At 38.9% G+C, this 16,889-nt stretch overlaps 3 protein-coding genes across 5 annotated transcripts; 2 read left to right on the forward strand and 1 right to left on the reverse strand.

The window, feature by feature from the left end:
• The first annotated feature begins 1,329 nt into the window (after nucleotides 1–1,329).
• On the forward strand, nucleotides 1,330–4,803 carry ccdc43 (coiled-coil domain containing 43). Of its 2 annotated transcripts, none has more exons than XM_006798227.3 (6): nucleotides 1,330–1,364; nucleotides 1,868–2,091; nucleotides 2,583–2,676; nucleotides 3,593–3,725; nucleotides 3,882–3,934; nucleotides 4,064–4,803. In XM_006798227.3, the coding sequence occupies exons 2-6, from the start codon at nucleotides 1,918–1,920 to the stop codon at nucleotides 4,249–4,251; spliced, it is 642 nt and encodes a 213-aa protein (XP_006798290.2). In that variant the 5' UTR covers nucleotides 1,330–1,364; nucleotides 1,868–1,917; the 3' UTR covers nucleotides 4,252–4,803. The 2 variants fall into 2 exon arrangements, with proteins under 2 accessions (XP_006798290.2, XP_006798289.2); XM_006798226.3 differs by having other exon boundaries at nucleotides 1,335–1,364; nucleotides 3,590–3,725.
• A 43-nt stretch (nucleotides 4,804–4,846) lies between these two features.
• Nucleotides 4,847–12,689, reverse strand: meioc (meiosis specific with coiled-coil domain). Of its 2 annotated transcripts, XM_087839952.1 has the most exons (9): nucleotides 12,567–12,689; nucleotides 12,164–12,266; nucleotides 9,668–9,840; nucleotides 9,454–9,558; nucleotides 9,128–9,297; nucleotides 7,815–7,993; nucleotides 7,320–7,454; nucleotides 6,218–6,395; nucleotides 4,847–6,144 (listed from the first exon to the last, which is right to left on the reverse strand). In XM_087839952.1, exons 2-9 carry the CDS (start codon nucleotides 12,224–12,226, stop codon nucleotides 5,954–5,956), a joined length of 1,194 nt encoding a protein of 397 aa, XP_087696078.1. In that variant the 5' UTR covers nucleotides 12,227–12,266; nucleotides 12,567–12,689; the 3' UTR covers nucleotides 4,847–5,953. The 2 variants fall into 2 exon arrangements, with proteins under 2 accessions (XP_087696078.1, XP_087696077.1); XM_087839951.1 differs by having other exon boundaries at nucleotides 7,815–9,297.
• A 1,308-nt stretch (nucleotides 12,690–13,997) lies between these two features.
• On the forward strand, nucleotides 13,998–16,539 carry fzd2 (frizzled class receptor 2). Its single transcript, XM_006810052.3, has one exon. It carries the CDS (start codon nucleotides 14,131–14,133, stop codon nucleotides 15,766–15,768), a length of 1,638 nt encoding a protein of 545 aa, XP_006810115.1. The 5' UTR covers nucleotides 13,998–14,130; the 3' UTR covers nucleotides 15,769–16,539.
• The last annotated feature ends 350 nt before the right edge of the window (nucleotides 16,540–16,889 follow it).

The raw sequence follows: 16,889 nt of genomic DNA on the forward strand, positions 1-16,889 counted from the left end.
GCAAAGTGAACCACATATGTAAGCCATCGTAAGCCAATGGGCTGTAAGGAACCGAAGGTGGTGCACTAAAATAGAGAGTAAAGTTCCACACGGTAGCTTCCCTGTGGCGTCACAGAAGCTTCACACTTCATTACTGCAAATCCATCGACGTGTGAAACTATTATGTGGGAGCAACGGGAAGGGAAATGCGCGCTTATGCACGTGTGTGTGTGTAAGGGGTAATAAGTAGGAGTTGTAGGGTAACAAATAACCACCCTTCCACAAAATGCTTTCTAGAAGCAGGATCAAACCATTCACTTGTGTTTTAACTATATTCAAACAGCTGGAAGGTGTTGTTGGTTCTCTCAGTGTTAGATGACAGGAGAGGAAGAAACATCATGCAGGGCATTTTCTTCTTCAGCAGGTCGGCAAACAACTATATTTTAACAAACCGACTCTGATGCAAATGCACATTGGGATTTTAAAATGAAAAACATATTAAGTGAGGTTCAAATGCCTGTCGTGCAGCTAAATTCATCTTCATCCATCGTCTTCAGCATAAACAAAGAAATAAACAAATCTGTCTTCTACTTCCACCCAGTGGCCAAAAACAGAATGTCACACATGCCGATCATCACTAAAGTCTGCATTTCGTGTGACTCAATTTACATATATACTGAATCAAATACTACAAAAGATAGTAGTAAATACTTCAATAGTAAATACTTAGTAAATATTCATCATGCAACATCTGTTTTGCAGTAATGAAAATTGCTTCCGTCAATTATTTCTCCTATAGCCTCATTGCTACTGAGGCAATCGTCTCCACAGAGGTTTATAATCACACAAATTAATCTTCAAAGATGACTTGTCCCAATTTAGAAGGCGGAAACAAATAGTTCTTTAGTATTTTTGGTATGTTTTGATCACGACTGTCTTCTGCCAAGAGGTGTTTGATTGCCAGTTGCCCACCGAGTTTACAAAGAATAGCTCATTTGGAAATCAGCATTTCAATTAGACTAATACTGGCACGCCTCCTGCTCAAAGCGTGATTGAGTGCATAAGTACTTGTATAAACTGCGGAACAATCAAACATTAATTTTCAATCAAAAACTTTGGTATTCGTGGCAGTATCCCAGGGCACTTAAGCGACTGCCAATGCTGGGCATTTATCACCGATTCCATTTTTGGCTGCTAAATCAATTTAACAAGCAGCATGATAAAGTTATCACAGAAAATGTTATTCAGATGGACAGTTGACAAGACCTGTGTTCATAGACTACGAGTTGTAATTTAGCTTTATAGGTGCACGCCTATAATCTGTGTGCATGATTTACTCTGCAGGGGGCAAAGTGTAGGGACCCTTCGTGTGGTGGTTTGGTAAGGTAATGACAGAAATTAGGAAAGACTAGAAATTACAGTCTATAAGATACTTGTATGAGGAATGGATCCAGAGTTTCTCTCATTAAACGACGACAGCTTTCGTCTCAGTTTAACTACAACCTTGTTACTGAAAACAGAAGAAATTGCAAAAGAATACAAAAAATGCTAATAGTGTCACGCTGTGAATAAATATTACAGCTTAAATTAATGTTGAGACAAAAGTTATAAGTAAAAAAAGACACATTTCTATGACTGCATAAACGTTTTCTTTATGTTTCAGAAATGCTACAATTAAAGAAACTTTCTCAGCATTTCTTTCAAAGCAACATCGAGAGATAAATTTGATTTCATGAGTGAGTTCATATAGTCAGTCAATCAGCTGCTACATTTGTGTATTAGCTTGTTTCAAAATAAAAACGATTCATTACCTTGGTCGCGCTTTTTCTGTCCTTTGTATTGAAATGCTGAATTGTCAAACACCTTTAAAACTTTTTCTTTTTCACAGGCAATGACAACGGACAGCCGAGCTGCATCGTAGGACCCAAAGGGGCCAAGATGGCTGCGCCCTTGACAGACGCCGGGGAGTTTGAAAGCTGGCTAAATGATCGACTGGACTCGTTAGAAGTGGATCGTGAGGTGTATGGAGCGTACATTTTAGGGATTCTACAAGAGGAGGAGACCGACGAGGAGAAAGAAGATGCGCTTCAAGGAATTTTATCTGCATTTCTGGTGAATATTCGAAGCGCATGTTCGGTTCTCCCAACAAGGCTGTGTTTTCTCGTCTGTTGCTGTCCGTCTTGTCGGTCTCCTGGTAGCTTACCAAGTGACAGTGCTGATGTCAGCCTCTATATGTGGCACTAACTATCGACCGTAGATGCTATTAAGTTTCTTTAGCTAAGGTCCAGCAGTAATATAGGTCAAATTGTTTCGCCAAACCCCATTAAGAAATTGCCAGGTTTTAGATGAATGTGGTCTTAAGCCGCAATGATGCGCACCACGTAACAAATAAAGGCTATTCTACATTTTCCGAGACGTTTTTACGTTTGCGGCTCAGAAAAAATACAGTAAATCACCTAGTGCAGGTTATATATTGATAAAATAACGTATCTAAACTTCTTGTTTTATCACTGCTCCTGAAAAAAATGTTTTATGTAGTGAGGTCAGAATTTGAGTTGTAACTTCTGTGTGACTTGCTTGAATTCGTTGTCATTTGTGTACAGGAGGAGAACACAGTGGAAGATGTCTGTAAACAGATCATAAAGCAGTGGGAAGAGTGTTGCAGCAAATCTGCAGCCAAAAAGGATGCTGATGATGGTATTGTATGACTCTGATTCATTCCCGATACAATATTTATTGTCCTTGACTCAGAGTTACTCAGTTGGGAGTAAGGGGAAAGCAGGACAGGACAAAAGCCAAAGCATGGGAGCGAGTCAGTGTTTAATAATTACTAATGATTAAAATGCAATAGTGGTGTGTAAGCACACAGGGTGAAAAGAGGTGAGTTAAGAAACACTCAGTACATCATAAGAAACCCCCCAGCAAGCCAAGCTTAATGAAGCCTAACTAAGGGATGGTTCAGGGTCACCTTAAATATAACCTTTTCAACATTTTAAGCCTACTCTTAAAAGTAGAGAGGGTGTCTGTCTCCCACATCCAAACTATGAGGTAGTTCCACAGAAGAGGGACCTGAAAGCTTAAGGCATTACCTTCAACTCTGCTTTTAAAAAAATCTAGGAATCACAGGTAAGCCTGTAGTCTGCGATCAAAGTTGTATATCTTCTCTACGAAGAACACAAGAATAAATTAATCAAAAGATGGCAGATTCATCAGTTTATTTAAATCCAGACTGAAAAGGGAAAAGACAGCTTGCTACTTAGGCTGTCTTTAATACTGGTTAAACTTACAGAAGCATTACATCTATGAGTTGAAGATTGTTTGCCTTGAGTTTAAAGCAGAGTGCTTTGTGACACTTCTACCCAAGGGAGAGATTTCCTGGAAACACTAACAAAAGCAGCCCCCAAGACTGAAATGCTGAAACCAGAATGTAGGCTTGAGTTTGGAATGAGAATGTTGACTATGTACATAACCATAAGGAAGTGTTATGCTGTGTGGAGACAGATTGCCCTCATGGCTCCATCTGCTAGTAAACCTTCATACTGACAGCGAGAGAGGAAAAAAAATCTAAAAAAGCAAAAGCACATTTTATTTTGTCCTTTCTTCTCTATAGCAGAGGTCCAGGCCATTGCCAGTATGATAGAAAAACAAGCTCAGATTGTGGTGAAGCAGAAGGTGTCGTCTGCGGAGTCCAAGAAAAGGAAAGAAGCCCTTCTCGCTCAATATGCTAATGTAACAGACGAAGAGGAATATCCTTGATTTATTGATTGAAAAAACAGTAAGTCTGCAGTCAGTTTGGCAATCATCCATATTTTTCACCATGCAAAGGAAATGAGGGAAACCGTTTGTCTCATCCAGTGCAGTCATAACCCTTAAGATGTCAGTTCTTTCCTTGACTAAAGCACTGAAGCTGAAGAAGAGGAGCCAACAACTGGACATATCACTGGAAATGATAAAAGTATCCTTTGTGCAGATATTTTACAAATGTATGTAACCAAGTCTAACCCAAAGAATGGATAATTGATGCATAACCATGATTTGTACATATTTTAGTTTTCTTCCACTTGTCCTTTACTCAAAGTGTCAGGCCTGTTCAAAAACACCAACGTGGAGCTGGTGATGAACAGACAAAAGCAAAAGCGGGACCAGGCTCGCGAAGAAGCCCAAAAGAAGAAGGAAATGGACAAGATGCAGCGAGAGAAGGACAAACTAGCTAAACAGGACAGAAAAGAGAAGGAGAAGAAGCGTACACAGAAGGGTGAACGCAAAAGATAAAACCAAAAGAAAGGACACTTTGTAAAAAAGATTTTTGCTACAATATGAAAAAAGTCTTTGGCTCTTTTTCAGCTGAACACCCTCCACATCAGACCCTTGTTTGTTGCTCATAATGTGTGTGTGAATAACAAACTATGTTAAAAATAAAAATGTCTTTTGTTTTCAGAGTTAAACAGATGATGTTTAAAAAAAAAACAAAGCTGTATGTCAATGATGAACATGGTCAATCCCTTGTTAGTCAAATTTTCACTCAAGTCTGCCAAATATAGTTTTTCCAACAAATAGATAGTATGCTTTGAGTTGGCTAAAAGTACGTTTAACCTGAAATGATGAAATTATACTGCTGAACCTGAAATTGAACTAATCGTGGGGGGGGGGAAAAACCCAAATAGTTTTAACTCAACAGTTGAGCCTGTTATCCTTTGCCACAACTTGCAAATGCCTTCATTTTTCAAAACATTTGATTAAAGGCATGTGCTGCTGTAAGAACTCAATGTTTTTTTTTAAGAACAAAGCAGTTGTAAATGACCTCAAATATATTCTGTATCATCATTTTGAATGTTTACGGTTCATCTTTTAAAAAAAAAAAAAACACTTTTCAACAATGAAATTGCTTTATTTTTGCTTTTTTTCAGTTCAAACAACAAGAAAAAATTCAACCGAAACATTAAAATAGCAGGAATAAAACAATACTGCTCATTCACAAAGCACACGAGGGAAGAAATGACACAATGAGTATTTCCTGAGAATTCTTTGTAATGCCTTAATGTTTTGGTCCCTTGCTGACAAACTCAATTCACTGATAACGTTTTTTTAATTGATTAATGCATTCAATTTTTTAGATGCTACACTTTAAAGCGTGACCATATTTTCACTTAAGACTACATTTCACATAACACAGAATTATGATTACAGTTAATAACAAATAATTAAAGTGTTAAATACTAAATTGAACATTTATCCAAAACTATTGACACTGATATGCAGCAAGTCTTTGAACATTTCAGTGTTTTCAGAGTTTAACATCCCACTGATATGTCTGTTAATACCTTGTTTCTAGCTGGAAGTGTGATTAAAACTTAAAATCTATATTTTTTTATTAGAAATTTACATTAGTGGCACCAAATTGCAGATAAAAACTTTTCATTGTAGAATTTTAAAGTTAAATATGAGAAACTGAAGCTGTTGAAATCAGTTGGAATATTTCAGAAAGCATTTTAATAATTAGCATGTTCATTTTAAGCTACTGCCCTTGAGAATCAATTATTGCTTGGGAATACCCAGAACTGAGGTTCCATTACATTCCAATAAATAAGTAAAACAATGAAGATTCACTGAAATCTTCTACATAAATAGTGCCTTTAAATACAACAGTGATGGTGCAAGATTTGTGTTGATTGCGTCTGACACTAATTGAATGAAATTAAGTTAAGATGCAGCAGGATAAAATATTTCATGCAATTCCTACACAACGAAAGAAGCTCTCTGAAACCAAATAATGAAGTCATCGCACTTTTAAATTGCTCATCTCATACTCTGCAGTGATCTTTGTGTTGCAGATAAAATGTGGCTTTGACTTTCAGTTAGGTAATACTACAAGAACCTTTGTTTCATTGACCCTGCTAGTTATAGAACACTTAAAAGCAGGGCAATGTGGAGTGACTTTAATTTTATCTTCAACTCATACTTGTCGTTTGCTAAATTATAACCTAAAAGAGTATCTTTCAAATGAAGAAGGGCACATCTCCTTGTTTGCGTCCTCCTTGATAATATGATGATCCTGGATGATGATGGGTTTTGGCAGTGTGATCTGGAGGGCACACCACAGAGCTGTGCAGAGCTTCCTAGTGGTAGCAGCTAGATCCTTCAGAGCCATGACCACCAACAAGGTGTCTGTGAAAAAGAACACATTAGGACATGCAACATGGAACATGCATACAACATTGTCTACCAATACGTGGATTACCTCGGTCCTTTGTGAAATTAGGTCTCTGCCACTGGTGCTTGGTCATGTTCACAGCCTCCTCCTTACATCTTGCCTGTGTGACACAAATGGCCATATGATTCTTTTTCAGGGCTGTGTGGATGTTTGCTGGAAGGGGAACACCACATAGACACTCCATTTTCTCCAGAAGACCTGCCACCTGTAACACATCACAAAAAGATCAATTAAAAAAATATATAATAAAAGACCAATCCCAAGGAATGATGACATATCATGCATGAAAATAATACAAAATGTAAAAAAAAATTAATATTGAAGTTGACTAGGTTTACAGTTAAAATGTCCAAAGGTCTTAAAACATTTAATTTCTTTTAATTTTGCTCTGACTATAGGCAATAGGTGAAAATACAATATATAGATAGATATGCATGTATATGATATGTATATTTAGACATATAAAAACAGGCTGTTAGTAAAGTGTCTAAAGACACAATTTAAAATTGGTTATTTCCTAAGTTGTCTGCTCTATGTGGAAAGCCCCAGAGTTAGGGGGCTTTTTATCCTTGAATGATTCATAGATTAATGCTATAAGGCTTAACAAAAAAATATTCCTCCAAAGAAATGATCATGTTAAAGCACTGGATTGGAAAGCATGTGTAAATGACTACTTTAAAAGGCATTCATAAACCCTGGAGAAATACTGCTGAAAACCACTTTTTTTTTAAAAAAAATTACAAGACAGTCTGGCTGCTTGGAAGAAAAACAAAAGAAATTGGTGGCTCAAGACTTTTGTATACTACTATGAGTTAGGTCATGTTAGTGTATTTGCCACTTATGGGGTTTTTGTTTGTTTGTTTGGTCTGAGCAATTGACACACTCCACAAAAAATGACCAAGGCCACAATTTAAACCCATCTATTATAAATACAATGTAAGGAAGCAATTAAGATTAACTGTTTGCCTTACTGGGGCAGTATTTTATATGCATGTATGATTTTTAATTAGTGCCCCTGCTTAAACAAATGTAGAAACTGAGTTGCCTGTAACTGTTAACAACTGGCAACTGCTGTGATAAAATTCCCCTGTAGGTGACAGTATATAAGCATTAAATTCAGGGCTCTCACCTTTGCTTGTTCTTTTATCTGATTAACAATGAGGTGGTCAACTCTTGTGGGATTTGGTGGAGTTTTGGGCATGTTACTGTTGGTCACTGCTGGACTTCTTTTCTCAAGAAATGTTTTTGTAAGGATGACTTCTGTCTAAAATAGAAAATATACAAGAATATGACAACCTTAAAAATTTTTAAAGGGTAGAATTTTTTTTTATAAATACCAACAAAATATTTTTGTACATCATAAGCTGCAAACAGATTTATCTCAAGCTGATGCTAAATATTAGCAATAGAGAGATGTCTGGACCCAAGCTGATCAAAAATACATTTACTGGTATAATTCAGTTGTATTGCACACACAAAAGCTGTATTTGTATCATGTTTCATCAGCTGAGCAAATGACCTCATTAACTCAATTTCTATAAAATAAACTTTTTTATAACTTTAGATTGAAGAGGGATTCTACTCTTAATAATCTCTAACACAAAATCAGGACTTGATGGCATACCCTTTTTCTCTCCTTCTCCAAACACCTCCACTGCTCATAACACTCATCCAGGTAGAAGTAAAGCTGAATCACTGGTCCTCCATGATTCCTTAACACTGAAGTTGTCATTGCTGAGGCCATTCCATGATAAGTACTGTCCCTTCTGTGGGTCCTCATCTCGCTGAGGTAGGAGTTGAAAGCTGCAGATTCATTAAGTGGAATCACATCATCTGCTTCCATGCCAGGAACACTACTTGCATAAGGCTGTGTAGATCTAGAGCTGAAGTTGGATTTGACAGGGATCCCCGAGTACCTCCTGGGGTCATTTACAGGATACATTAAGGGCATGAACTGCTGTACATTCCCTGCATTGACCATGCCGTTTTCACCATCAAATCTTTTATACTGCACAGTCTCCTGGAAGTCAAAGTATGGGTTTTGTGAAAGGAGCTGTGCTTCCCCCTCTCTCATGAAAGTGTTGAACTGGGGCCTCCTAGCAAAGCCCTCTCTTAGAAATCCATTTGCTTGCATTTTGTTTTTTTCTTTCTGAACCTGGGATTTTGTCTTATTCTGCAGCTGATGTTTTGAATACTGGTTTGTACTTAGATTTATGTTCTCTCTATGCACCATCTTTTTGGGGTATTGATTTGGGGGATTTAAAAGTGCAGGGAATTGCTTTGGCTGTTGGACATACTCTGTGCTTTGAGGGTAGAAATTGGGTAGATCTTGAAAGCCATCCTTTTTGAATGTTTGTTTCTTCACTCTGTTTCTTTCTCTTTGCACTGTCCCCAATTCCCCCATCAGCTGTTTTGGAATCTGATTTCCAGGAGAATTCTGTCTTGACATTGTAGGACTGGTTATTTTCCAATGTTCAGCCACGTTGTCTTCATGGTCCATGCCCACTATCTGCTTATGCATGTTTCCCAGGTCTCCACAATACACGCCATCATTCCCATGTGTCATTAATGACTGAAAACTGCTGACCAGATGGTTAATGTGTTCTGGTACATACTGCCCATTACCATTTGGCTTTATGCTGTCCTGGATGTAGTTATCTTCATAGAAAGATTCAAAACAAGGTGTGTTGTTTTCACTTTGAGGTCTAAAAATGTCACTGATGTCAGGAAAATTATTAAAAGCCTGACCATTGACTCCTTTATTATAAGATGACATGTTGACATGTTTGTTCTGTTGCATCTGTGATGTATAGCTGCTTCCAGCATTTGGTACTGGTAGACCTGGTGGCAGCTTTTGGGGATGGGGTAGGTAGCTCTCTCCATTAAAAAGCCACTGTCGATTAGAAACAAGGCCATTTGACTGTTGCATTAGCTCACCAACATCTTTGTCTCCTGACCGATGCTGTGCTTTACTGAAACTTTCCTGAGATACATAGTTTGGAGTAAAGGAAGGGTTATGCTGCATTTTAGCCTCAGATTCTAAATACTGTAGCAGTTCTTCACTCAATGTCTTTGGAGACCAGATGGGATTGCATGTAGGTAGGGTCCTAAAAGAGGAATTGAGGAATTCCTTTAGTGACAGTAATCACAAACTATTTTAAGCAGGTAAAACTTTCACATATCTTATTCTGTTGATTATTAAATTTTACAATGCACACTATAGCATGAAGTAAACTACTACATGCATCACAATAATGACATACCCTTCACTGTAGAAGTTATCCTTTGAATCTGCATCATCCAAAATATTTGACACTAGACCCTGTAGATCACTCTCACCACCATAATCAGCATTTTCAGGGGGTTTCCTTAAAATAACAGAAAATAAATTCTTAGGAAATAACAAATAGCCGTTTTGATTGAACAAGCATTGCTGTATAGCAATGAAACTGCTTACAACTTCATTTAGGTGAATACCTGCTTTTAATGCTGGGCTGGGCACATCTAATGAGTTCATAAGGATCATCCTGAGTAGAATAAGACCAGGGCATATAGGATGCAGTGTCCTGTTCCTGCTGTGACACACCGGGGATGGAAATGAAGGGTATTGCTACTGTACTGCCATTTCCACCTCCCGCATTAACACCCACCTGAAATAAAGAGAATCCAATCTCATATAAGGCAAACTAATGCAAATTACAACACTTAAGATAAAACTTTCACAGACAATTTTAACTCTGTAAAAATACGGAATTGAAATCATTTCAAATAATTACATTTGAAATTACAATGTTAATTTATTTGCCAGTTTTTGAACTAAAATATATTGGCAAAAGCCTAGCAACTTTTTCAGTGGGTGTTGGAGTGAGAGGGTCGCCTCTCGATTCCAATCCTGTTCTTGAGTTTCATCAACAGGATCTCAAAGCATAGCCAGGCTGGGGGGGGGGGGGGTCACTCACTTTGGGAATCTCATATTATACCACAGAGGATTTTTGCAAGGTCAAAGCGTGACCTCCCGCGTACACTGGAGCAGTTTGCAGCCAAGCATGAAATGGCTGCAATGAGAATCACCACCTCCAAATCTGAGGCCATGGTTCTCTGCTGGAAAACGGTGGTATACTCCCTCTGTGTTGGGGGAGAGAGACTGCCTTAAGCAAGGTTCAAGAAGCAAGTATCTCGGGATCTTATCCACAAGTGATGGGAAGACAGAGTGCAAGTTGGACCAGCGGTGGGGCATCAGCAGTACTGGACTGCCTAATGAACAAAGAGCTTTTGATTTACCAATCTATCAATATCCCAACCTTCACCTAGGATCAGGTAATCTGGATAATGACCAAAAAATTGAGGTCATGAATACAAACAGATGAAATTAGTTTCTTCCATATGGTGGCTGGGCTCAGACTTAAAAGACAAGTTAAGAAGCTCAGACGTCCAGAGGAATTCCTGGAGTAGATCCCCTGCTCCTGCATGTCAAAAGGGCCCAGTTAAGGTGGTTGGGAAGGTTTACAAGTACATCCAACTGGGAAGAAACCCCAGGGTAGATCTATTTATTTGACGATTTTAAAACATCTCTATGCGATACAAAGAACTTAAAAAAGAAAGAAAGAAAAACTTCCAAGAATTGCAAGCACAACTTTAGAGATCATAATTAAAACATATTGTTTCATTCCTTAATGTGGTTCTAATTAGGGCTGGGTATCGTCACTGATTTCTAGAATCGATTCAATTCCGATTCACAAGGTCCCGAATCGATTCGATCCACGATTCGATTTAATTCGATTTGAATCTGGGAAATTTTGACAGTCAGAAATATTATAATTCAGATCAATACATTTACATTTTTGTATCTATAAAAAGGAAGCTGACACACGCAAGACTTTATCAAAGGTGTGAGCATCACAGCAGATGCCTTTGTGTCAAAGTAGCTGAAGATAAACACAGAAAAACATGAAGGTGATTTTTCTGGCCTGGATTTTATAAAAATATTCTGCAGTACATCAAAAACGAAAGAAAACCATTAATCAACACATGAACATTACCTCTGAAGTTACAGCAGTTTTATTAGAGACATGGCTAAGTGTTTTGCATTTTGCATAATTTCAAAAAGTTTAAATTTGTTCAGTATTGAACGGCAGAAATTAGGTTTTCTTTTCGGAAGTATATAAAACGAAAAAAAAAAAAATCGGCGGCCGACAGCGCTGTAAACTTGTGCATAACAAGCAAGCGAATAATGAAGAAAACAGTACAGAGAGAGAGAGAGCTGTGCATCGTGGTTGAAGCAAAACAGTAAAAGTAAGAGTGAATACATGACGATGTTTATGGGAAGCGTAGTTTGGATCTTCTTTTGCTGCTGGTTCGGTCAATATTGTTTGGAGAGACATCAAACTAACAGCTTTGGAATCAGCGCATAAAGGGCGTGAACACAAAGCGCTGACCCGCAGACAGATCAGAATCAGCGAGCTGTCGGCTTTCAGCCCCAACCGTGAGAAAGGCGACATCTAACTGATTCTGATCCGCGGGTTGTGCTGTGTGTTTAAGTCTTTGTGCAGAATCCGTGTACCTGCTCTCATTTACTGTCTTAGCTGTTTGGTGGTTGTTGAAATTTTGTGAGATTTCACCAGAGATTCTGTCATTTTGGGCAAAATAAATTTATATTAAAAAATCGATTCAGGATTTTAATGAATCGATTTTACGTAATCCAAGCCAGAATCGATTTTAATCGATAAATCGATTATAAAAACCCACCCCTAGTTCTAATCTGAACTAAAAAGAAAAAAAAAAAATCAAAGAAAAAAAAACTTTGGCATTAACTGCATTTTTTTCTTTGTCCCATAACACAAATTAACCAATATGGTTAACTATGGAGGAAAAAAATGATCATCAGTGAGTTGGCCTATCATAAACTCTTAAGAAATGGAGATATTTCAAATATGCAAAGTACCTTAGCCTAAATTGCTGCTTATTCCTGCTTACCTGACGTTGATAGCTGTGGAAGAGTGAATTTGCAAATGCGCTCTGACGTCCATCAAACGCCATTCTGAACTCCCCTTCGGTTCTTCAGTACTCGGTTACAGCTCTGGCAATGTACAAAGAACGAAACATTTTTATAAAGCCTTGCATAGTAAATTTAGACATTTAGCAGATATGGAAAATACATTAGCAAACTACTTTTTCGGGAAAAGGCAACTTTTCAGCTAGCCAACTTAGCAAACTTAACTAGCCGTTTATGTAACTGGATAAGCTAGCAAACTTTGATGATGACTTTGCTAATTTAACCCGTAGCTTTAGCCTAACGCTTTTACCAGTAAAATTTTTCTAATTTTATTTTATTTTTTAACTTTTTGGTCCGCAAAATGTACCGTTTAAACACACCTACCCGCATTTAGTCAAACAAGGCGAACTTATGGAGTTTTAACCGTTTTCTCGACAGTCATCGCCTTAATCCCTCTCGTGCCGTCCTCAAGTCCACCCAGGAGATGTTCGATGTTGTCCTCGCGACCTGAAAGCACATTGGCTGAGGCTGAGGGATTATACTTTTACTCCAATTAACATCAAGCAGAAAATAAAGGGGCATAGCAACATGTAGTGGCATCCCCTCCCCCATAATTTATACCATGGTGTGGCAGGTGCTAACATAAAAAAAAAAAACACCTTACACAGAAACTGTGTATAAAGGCTATGTTAAGCAGAACATGTAAATACTATCTCAATTATAATAATCATTTCTTCTAATATAAGTGGTAGTAATCAGTTTTAGGTCTGCAGTTTGTCAATTAAATTAATTTTAAAATGAAGATATTATGAGCTTAGTACATACAAACAAACTGAGTTACTGATGGACACTTGAAAGTGACACGAAACCCTTCTCCTATCTACATTTTAGTTCAAGGGGCGCTTGTAAAGTCTGTTCTACCGCACCACTCCAGCTGTGGAGTCAATTTCAAAGCGTCTCAAAATGCAACCAGTAGACAAGAAAGTGTTCCTTCAAATTAAGAGCATGCGCATTCTAGTGGGCCTAAACGGAACAAAACTGATTTTGGTCGACAAAAGACAAAAGAACAAAAGAACCCCCAAATTTGTAATCCATGGGTGCAGGTTGTTCAGGTCAGATATTGAACCCTCTTAATCCATGCAAGAATGTGGGTCCGAGATAAAAAAATAAGATAAAATAAAAATGAAAATAAAAAAAACACTATAATTTAGAAAAAAAAGAAGGTTGCAAGGTTTTTGTCTTAATTGTGTATAACAATAAGCAATAACGATAAAGAAAATTAAAATGAACTTAAAATTAGACTCAGATTGTGCAAAAGAGCAAATTACACATATCCCATAAATCATAGACACAGACAACAGTGGGAATGAAGAATAACAAATAAGCCTGATAGAGAATCAGCCCTGCTGCCTCCACAGTGAAGAATGGAGCAGGTGAAATGGATTGTCCATGATAATAATACATGTGTTCAGTCACCCCCTGTCACTTCCTGACTCAAATGTCTCCAGAGTCTCTGGCTCTGATGCCACAGATGCCATTGAAACTGCATAGATTGTCTGCCTTCAACCTTCAACCAAAGCTATGATTATGATTATGATGCTGATTGTTACTGTTGATAGTGGTCATGGTGTTGGTGCGGGTGTTAAAGCAAAAATATCTGAGACTCAAGTATTTTTCTTCAAAATCATACTGGGATTTTATTTTGAAAGATTGTACCGGATGTTGTGGCGTATTTCTCACTAACGCTGGCCCGAAGGGAATTTGAGTATTTAGAAGAGAAAAAAGTCAGCCAGCAGTGTTTAAGCAGAGACTAAGCAACAAAGAGAGGAGCAACTTTTCCCCCCCTATAGAGACTTGCTGTTACTGGAGAACTGATAATACGAAGGAGCTCACTAGATAAATCTACAGCGACTTTATCAGGCTGTAGTTGATACTTAACCTTGGGAAGATGCGTTTTTGCAAAACTTTTTTTTTTGCGGTCCTGCTGCCCCTGCTGATATCAGCACAGTATCAAGGCGACAACGGAATAGTTGTCCCGGAACATGGATTTTGTCAGCCGATTTCGATACCTCTGTGCACGGACATTGCTTATAACCAAACCATCATGCCCAATTTAGTGGGTCATTCCAACCAGGAGGACGCAGGGCTCGAAGTGCACCAGTTTTACCCGCTCGTGAAGGTACAGTGCTCGCCAGAGTTGAAATTCTTCCTGTGTTCCATGTATGCGCCTGTTTGTACAGTTTTGGAAAAGGCCATTCCTCCATGCAGATCGATTTGTGAGAGGGCCAAGCAGGGCTGCGAGGCTCTTATGAACAAGTTTGGCTTTCAGTGGCCGGACCGATTGCGCTGCGAAAACTTCCCTGTGCTGGGAGATGGACAAATCTGCGTGGGCCAAAATGACTCCTCCACTGCCACCGTCCCTCCGATTATATCTGTTCCAGGAACGTCGGATGTCTCCATAATCCCCCCACGTGGAAGGCCATTCCATTGCCCGTCTGTTCTTAAAGTTCCCCCATATTTGAATTATAAATTTTTAGAAGAGAAGGACTGTGCCGCTCCCTGTGAGTCATCTAGGAGCGGTGGGAAAATGTTTTTCAGTGATAAAGAAATTCATTTCTCACGCATATGGATTCTAGTTTGGTCTGTGCTTTGTTGTGCATCTACATTATTCACAGTAACCACTTATTTAGTTGACATGCAACGCTTCAGATACCCCGAACGGCCCATCATCTTCTTGTCTGGCTGTTACACTATGGTCTCCATTGCCTACATAGCAGGCTTCTTCCTCAGTGATAGGGTGGCGTGCAATGACAGCTTCACCCCTGATGGCTATAAGACCATAGTCCAAGGCACCAAAAAAGAAGGCTGTACTATCCTCTTCATGATGCTCTATTTCTTCAGCATGGCCAGCTCCATATGGTGGGTCATTCTATCGCTCACCTGGTTCCTGGCTGCAGGTATGAAATGGGGCCACGAGGCCATTGAAGCTAACTCTCAGTATTTTCACCTGGCAGCCTGGGCAGTGCCAGCTGTCAAGACCATTAGCATCCTGGCCATTGGGCAGATTGAAGGTGATGTGCTCAGCGGAGTCTGCTTTGTGAGTCTCAGCAACCTGGATCCTCTACGGGGCTTTGTTTTGGCCCCTCTCTTCATTTATCTTTTCATCGGCACCTCTTTCTTGCTGGCTGGCTTTGTGTCACTGTTCAGAATCCGCACCATCATGAAACACGATGGCACCAAGACGGAGAAGCTGGAGCGGTTAATGGTACGGATCGGGGTATTCAGCGTGCTCTACACGGTACCTGCCACCATTGTTATTGCATGCTTCTTCTATGAGCAGGCCTTTCGGCCCCACTGGGAGCACAGCTGGGTCAGCCACAACTGCAGGAGTCTGGCCATTCCCTGCCCTATGCATCCTGGACCCCACATGACACCAGACTTCACCGTCTTCATGATCAAATATCTGATGACCCTGATAGTGGGCATCACCTCTGGTTTCTGGATCTGGTCTGGAAAGACTCTGAACTCCTGGCACAAGTTTTACACAAGGCTGACAAATGGCAAACACGGAGAGACCACTGTGTAGAGTGAAAGCACATGAGTGTTGCTGGGATTATTATTTGTTTTATTATCTATACCTCATGTCATAGGTAAGTAGCACAGTGAGTAGCTGTAGCATTTGTGTTTGCCTCAGCTTTCTAGTCACACTTGCATGCCAAACTGAGGGTTGGATTTTGAGAAAAACACAAGCTGGATAAACACAGACTGAACCTGAGTGTGTGAACAAATAACAATCATGGCTATGGATGCCATGTGCTGATTGCTCTCCTCACCTTCTCTGGTTCCTTTCTCAAAGCCTCCATAAACTCTGGGGAGTGATGATCCAGCAGACAATAGAACACAGACTGAATGACTGATTTGAATTTTTTTGAACTCTTGCAAAAACATTTCATGTACAGTTTTACAAAATTGTAAATAGTATTTGTAAAAACACAACATTATATTATTGTATTTAAAAAGTAAATACTTTACCTTATCTGCTAGTGTACTCAAACTAAGTAATTTTGCACTGTATGAATGCCACAAGCGCAGACAAAGACATGCCTGTTTTTTTTGTTCTTTTTGCATTTTCCTTTTCTGTTAATTTGTGATTATAGATTAGAACATTGTGTTGTTACTCTTAATTTACGGAAAACATGTGCAGAGTCTCTGCGGAATTTACCGATATCAACTCATGACTATGAATTTTGAACTGGTGGTTAAACAGGAACATCATGCTTTGTGTGAGTTTTTTTTTCTCATCTTTCTGCTCTTATATGTGTTCAGTATTGTTTTAATAATTAAACCCTGTTGTTAACGTGTGATCTTCTTTAATTAAAGCACAGCCACAGTGTTTTCTCAAGGGGTGAGGGTTGTATCACACCTGAACATCTGTTGCCTCAGACTGACGGGCAACAGTTAAAGTGATTATTGAACACAGAACTATCCCCCAGGGAAATACAAGGAATCCACGTACATTGAGCCTGTCAGTATAAACACAATTCGCCTGTTAATCACTTGCTCTGTCAGTAAATTGTAAAATATTTAACATCTGTGTGTGTGTGGGGGGGGGGGGTGCCTAAGCAACTAATGCCACCATGTAAGAATGCAGCAGGGAACATCTTCACACATGTACATTAACATTGCGTTCAAGTGCTGAACAAAAAC

The sequence above is a fragment of the Neolamprologus brichardi genome, chromosome 4 (genome assembly GCF_056152115.1).
Source record: "Neolamprologus brichardi isolate AB-2024 chromosome 4, ASM5615211v1, whole genome shotgun sequence".
Lineage (NCBI taxonomy): Eukaryota > Metazoa > Chordata > Actinopteri > Cichliformes > Cichlidae > Neolamprologus > Neolamprologus brichardi.

Excerpts from the sequence above, each read along its gene's own strand:
- fzd2 (XM_006810052.3), top strand. The coding sequence starts at position 14,131 with ATGCGTTTTTGCAAAACTTTTTTTTTTGCGGTCCTGCTGCCCCTGCTG.
- ccdc43 (XM_006798226.3), top strand. The coding sequence starts at position 1,918 with ATGGCTGCGCCCTTGACAGACGCCGGGGAGTTTGAAAGCTGGCTAAAT. Across the intron at positions 2,092-2,582 it reads GAATTTTATCTGCATTTCTG|GAGGAGAACACAGTGGAAGA; the intron begins GTGAATATTCGA and ends ATTTGTGTACAG. Across the intron at positions 3,935-4,063 it reads TATCACTGGAAATGATAAAA|GCCTGTTCAAAAACACCAAC; the intron begins GTATCCTTTGTG and ends TCAAAGTGTCAG.
- meioc (XM_087839951.1), bottom strand. The coding sequence starts at position 12,226 with ATGGCGTTTGATGGACGTCAGAGCGCATTTGCAAATTCACTCTTCCAC. Across the intron at positions 9,841-12,163 it reads TCCACAGCTATCAACGTCAG|GTGGGTGTTAATGCGGGAGG; the intron begins GTAAGCAGGAAT and ends TCTTTATTTCAG. Across the intron at positions 7,455-7,814 it reads TGGAGAAGGAGAGAAAAAGG|ACAGAAGTCATCCTTACAAA; the intron begins GTATGCCATCAA and ends TTTCTATTTTAG.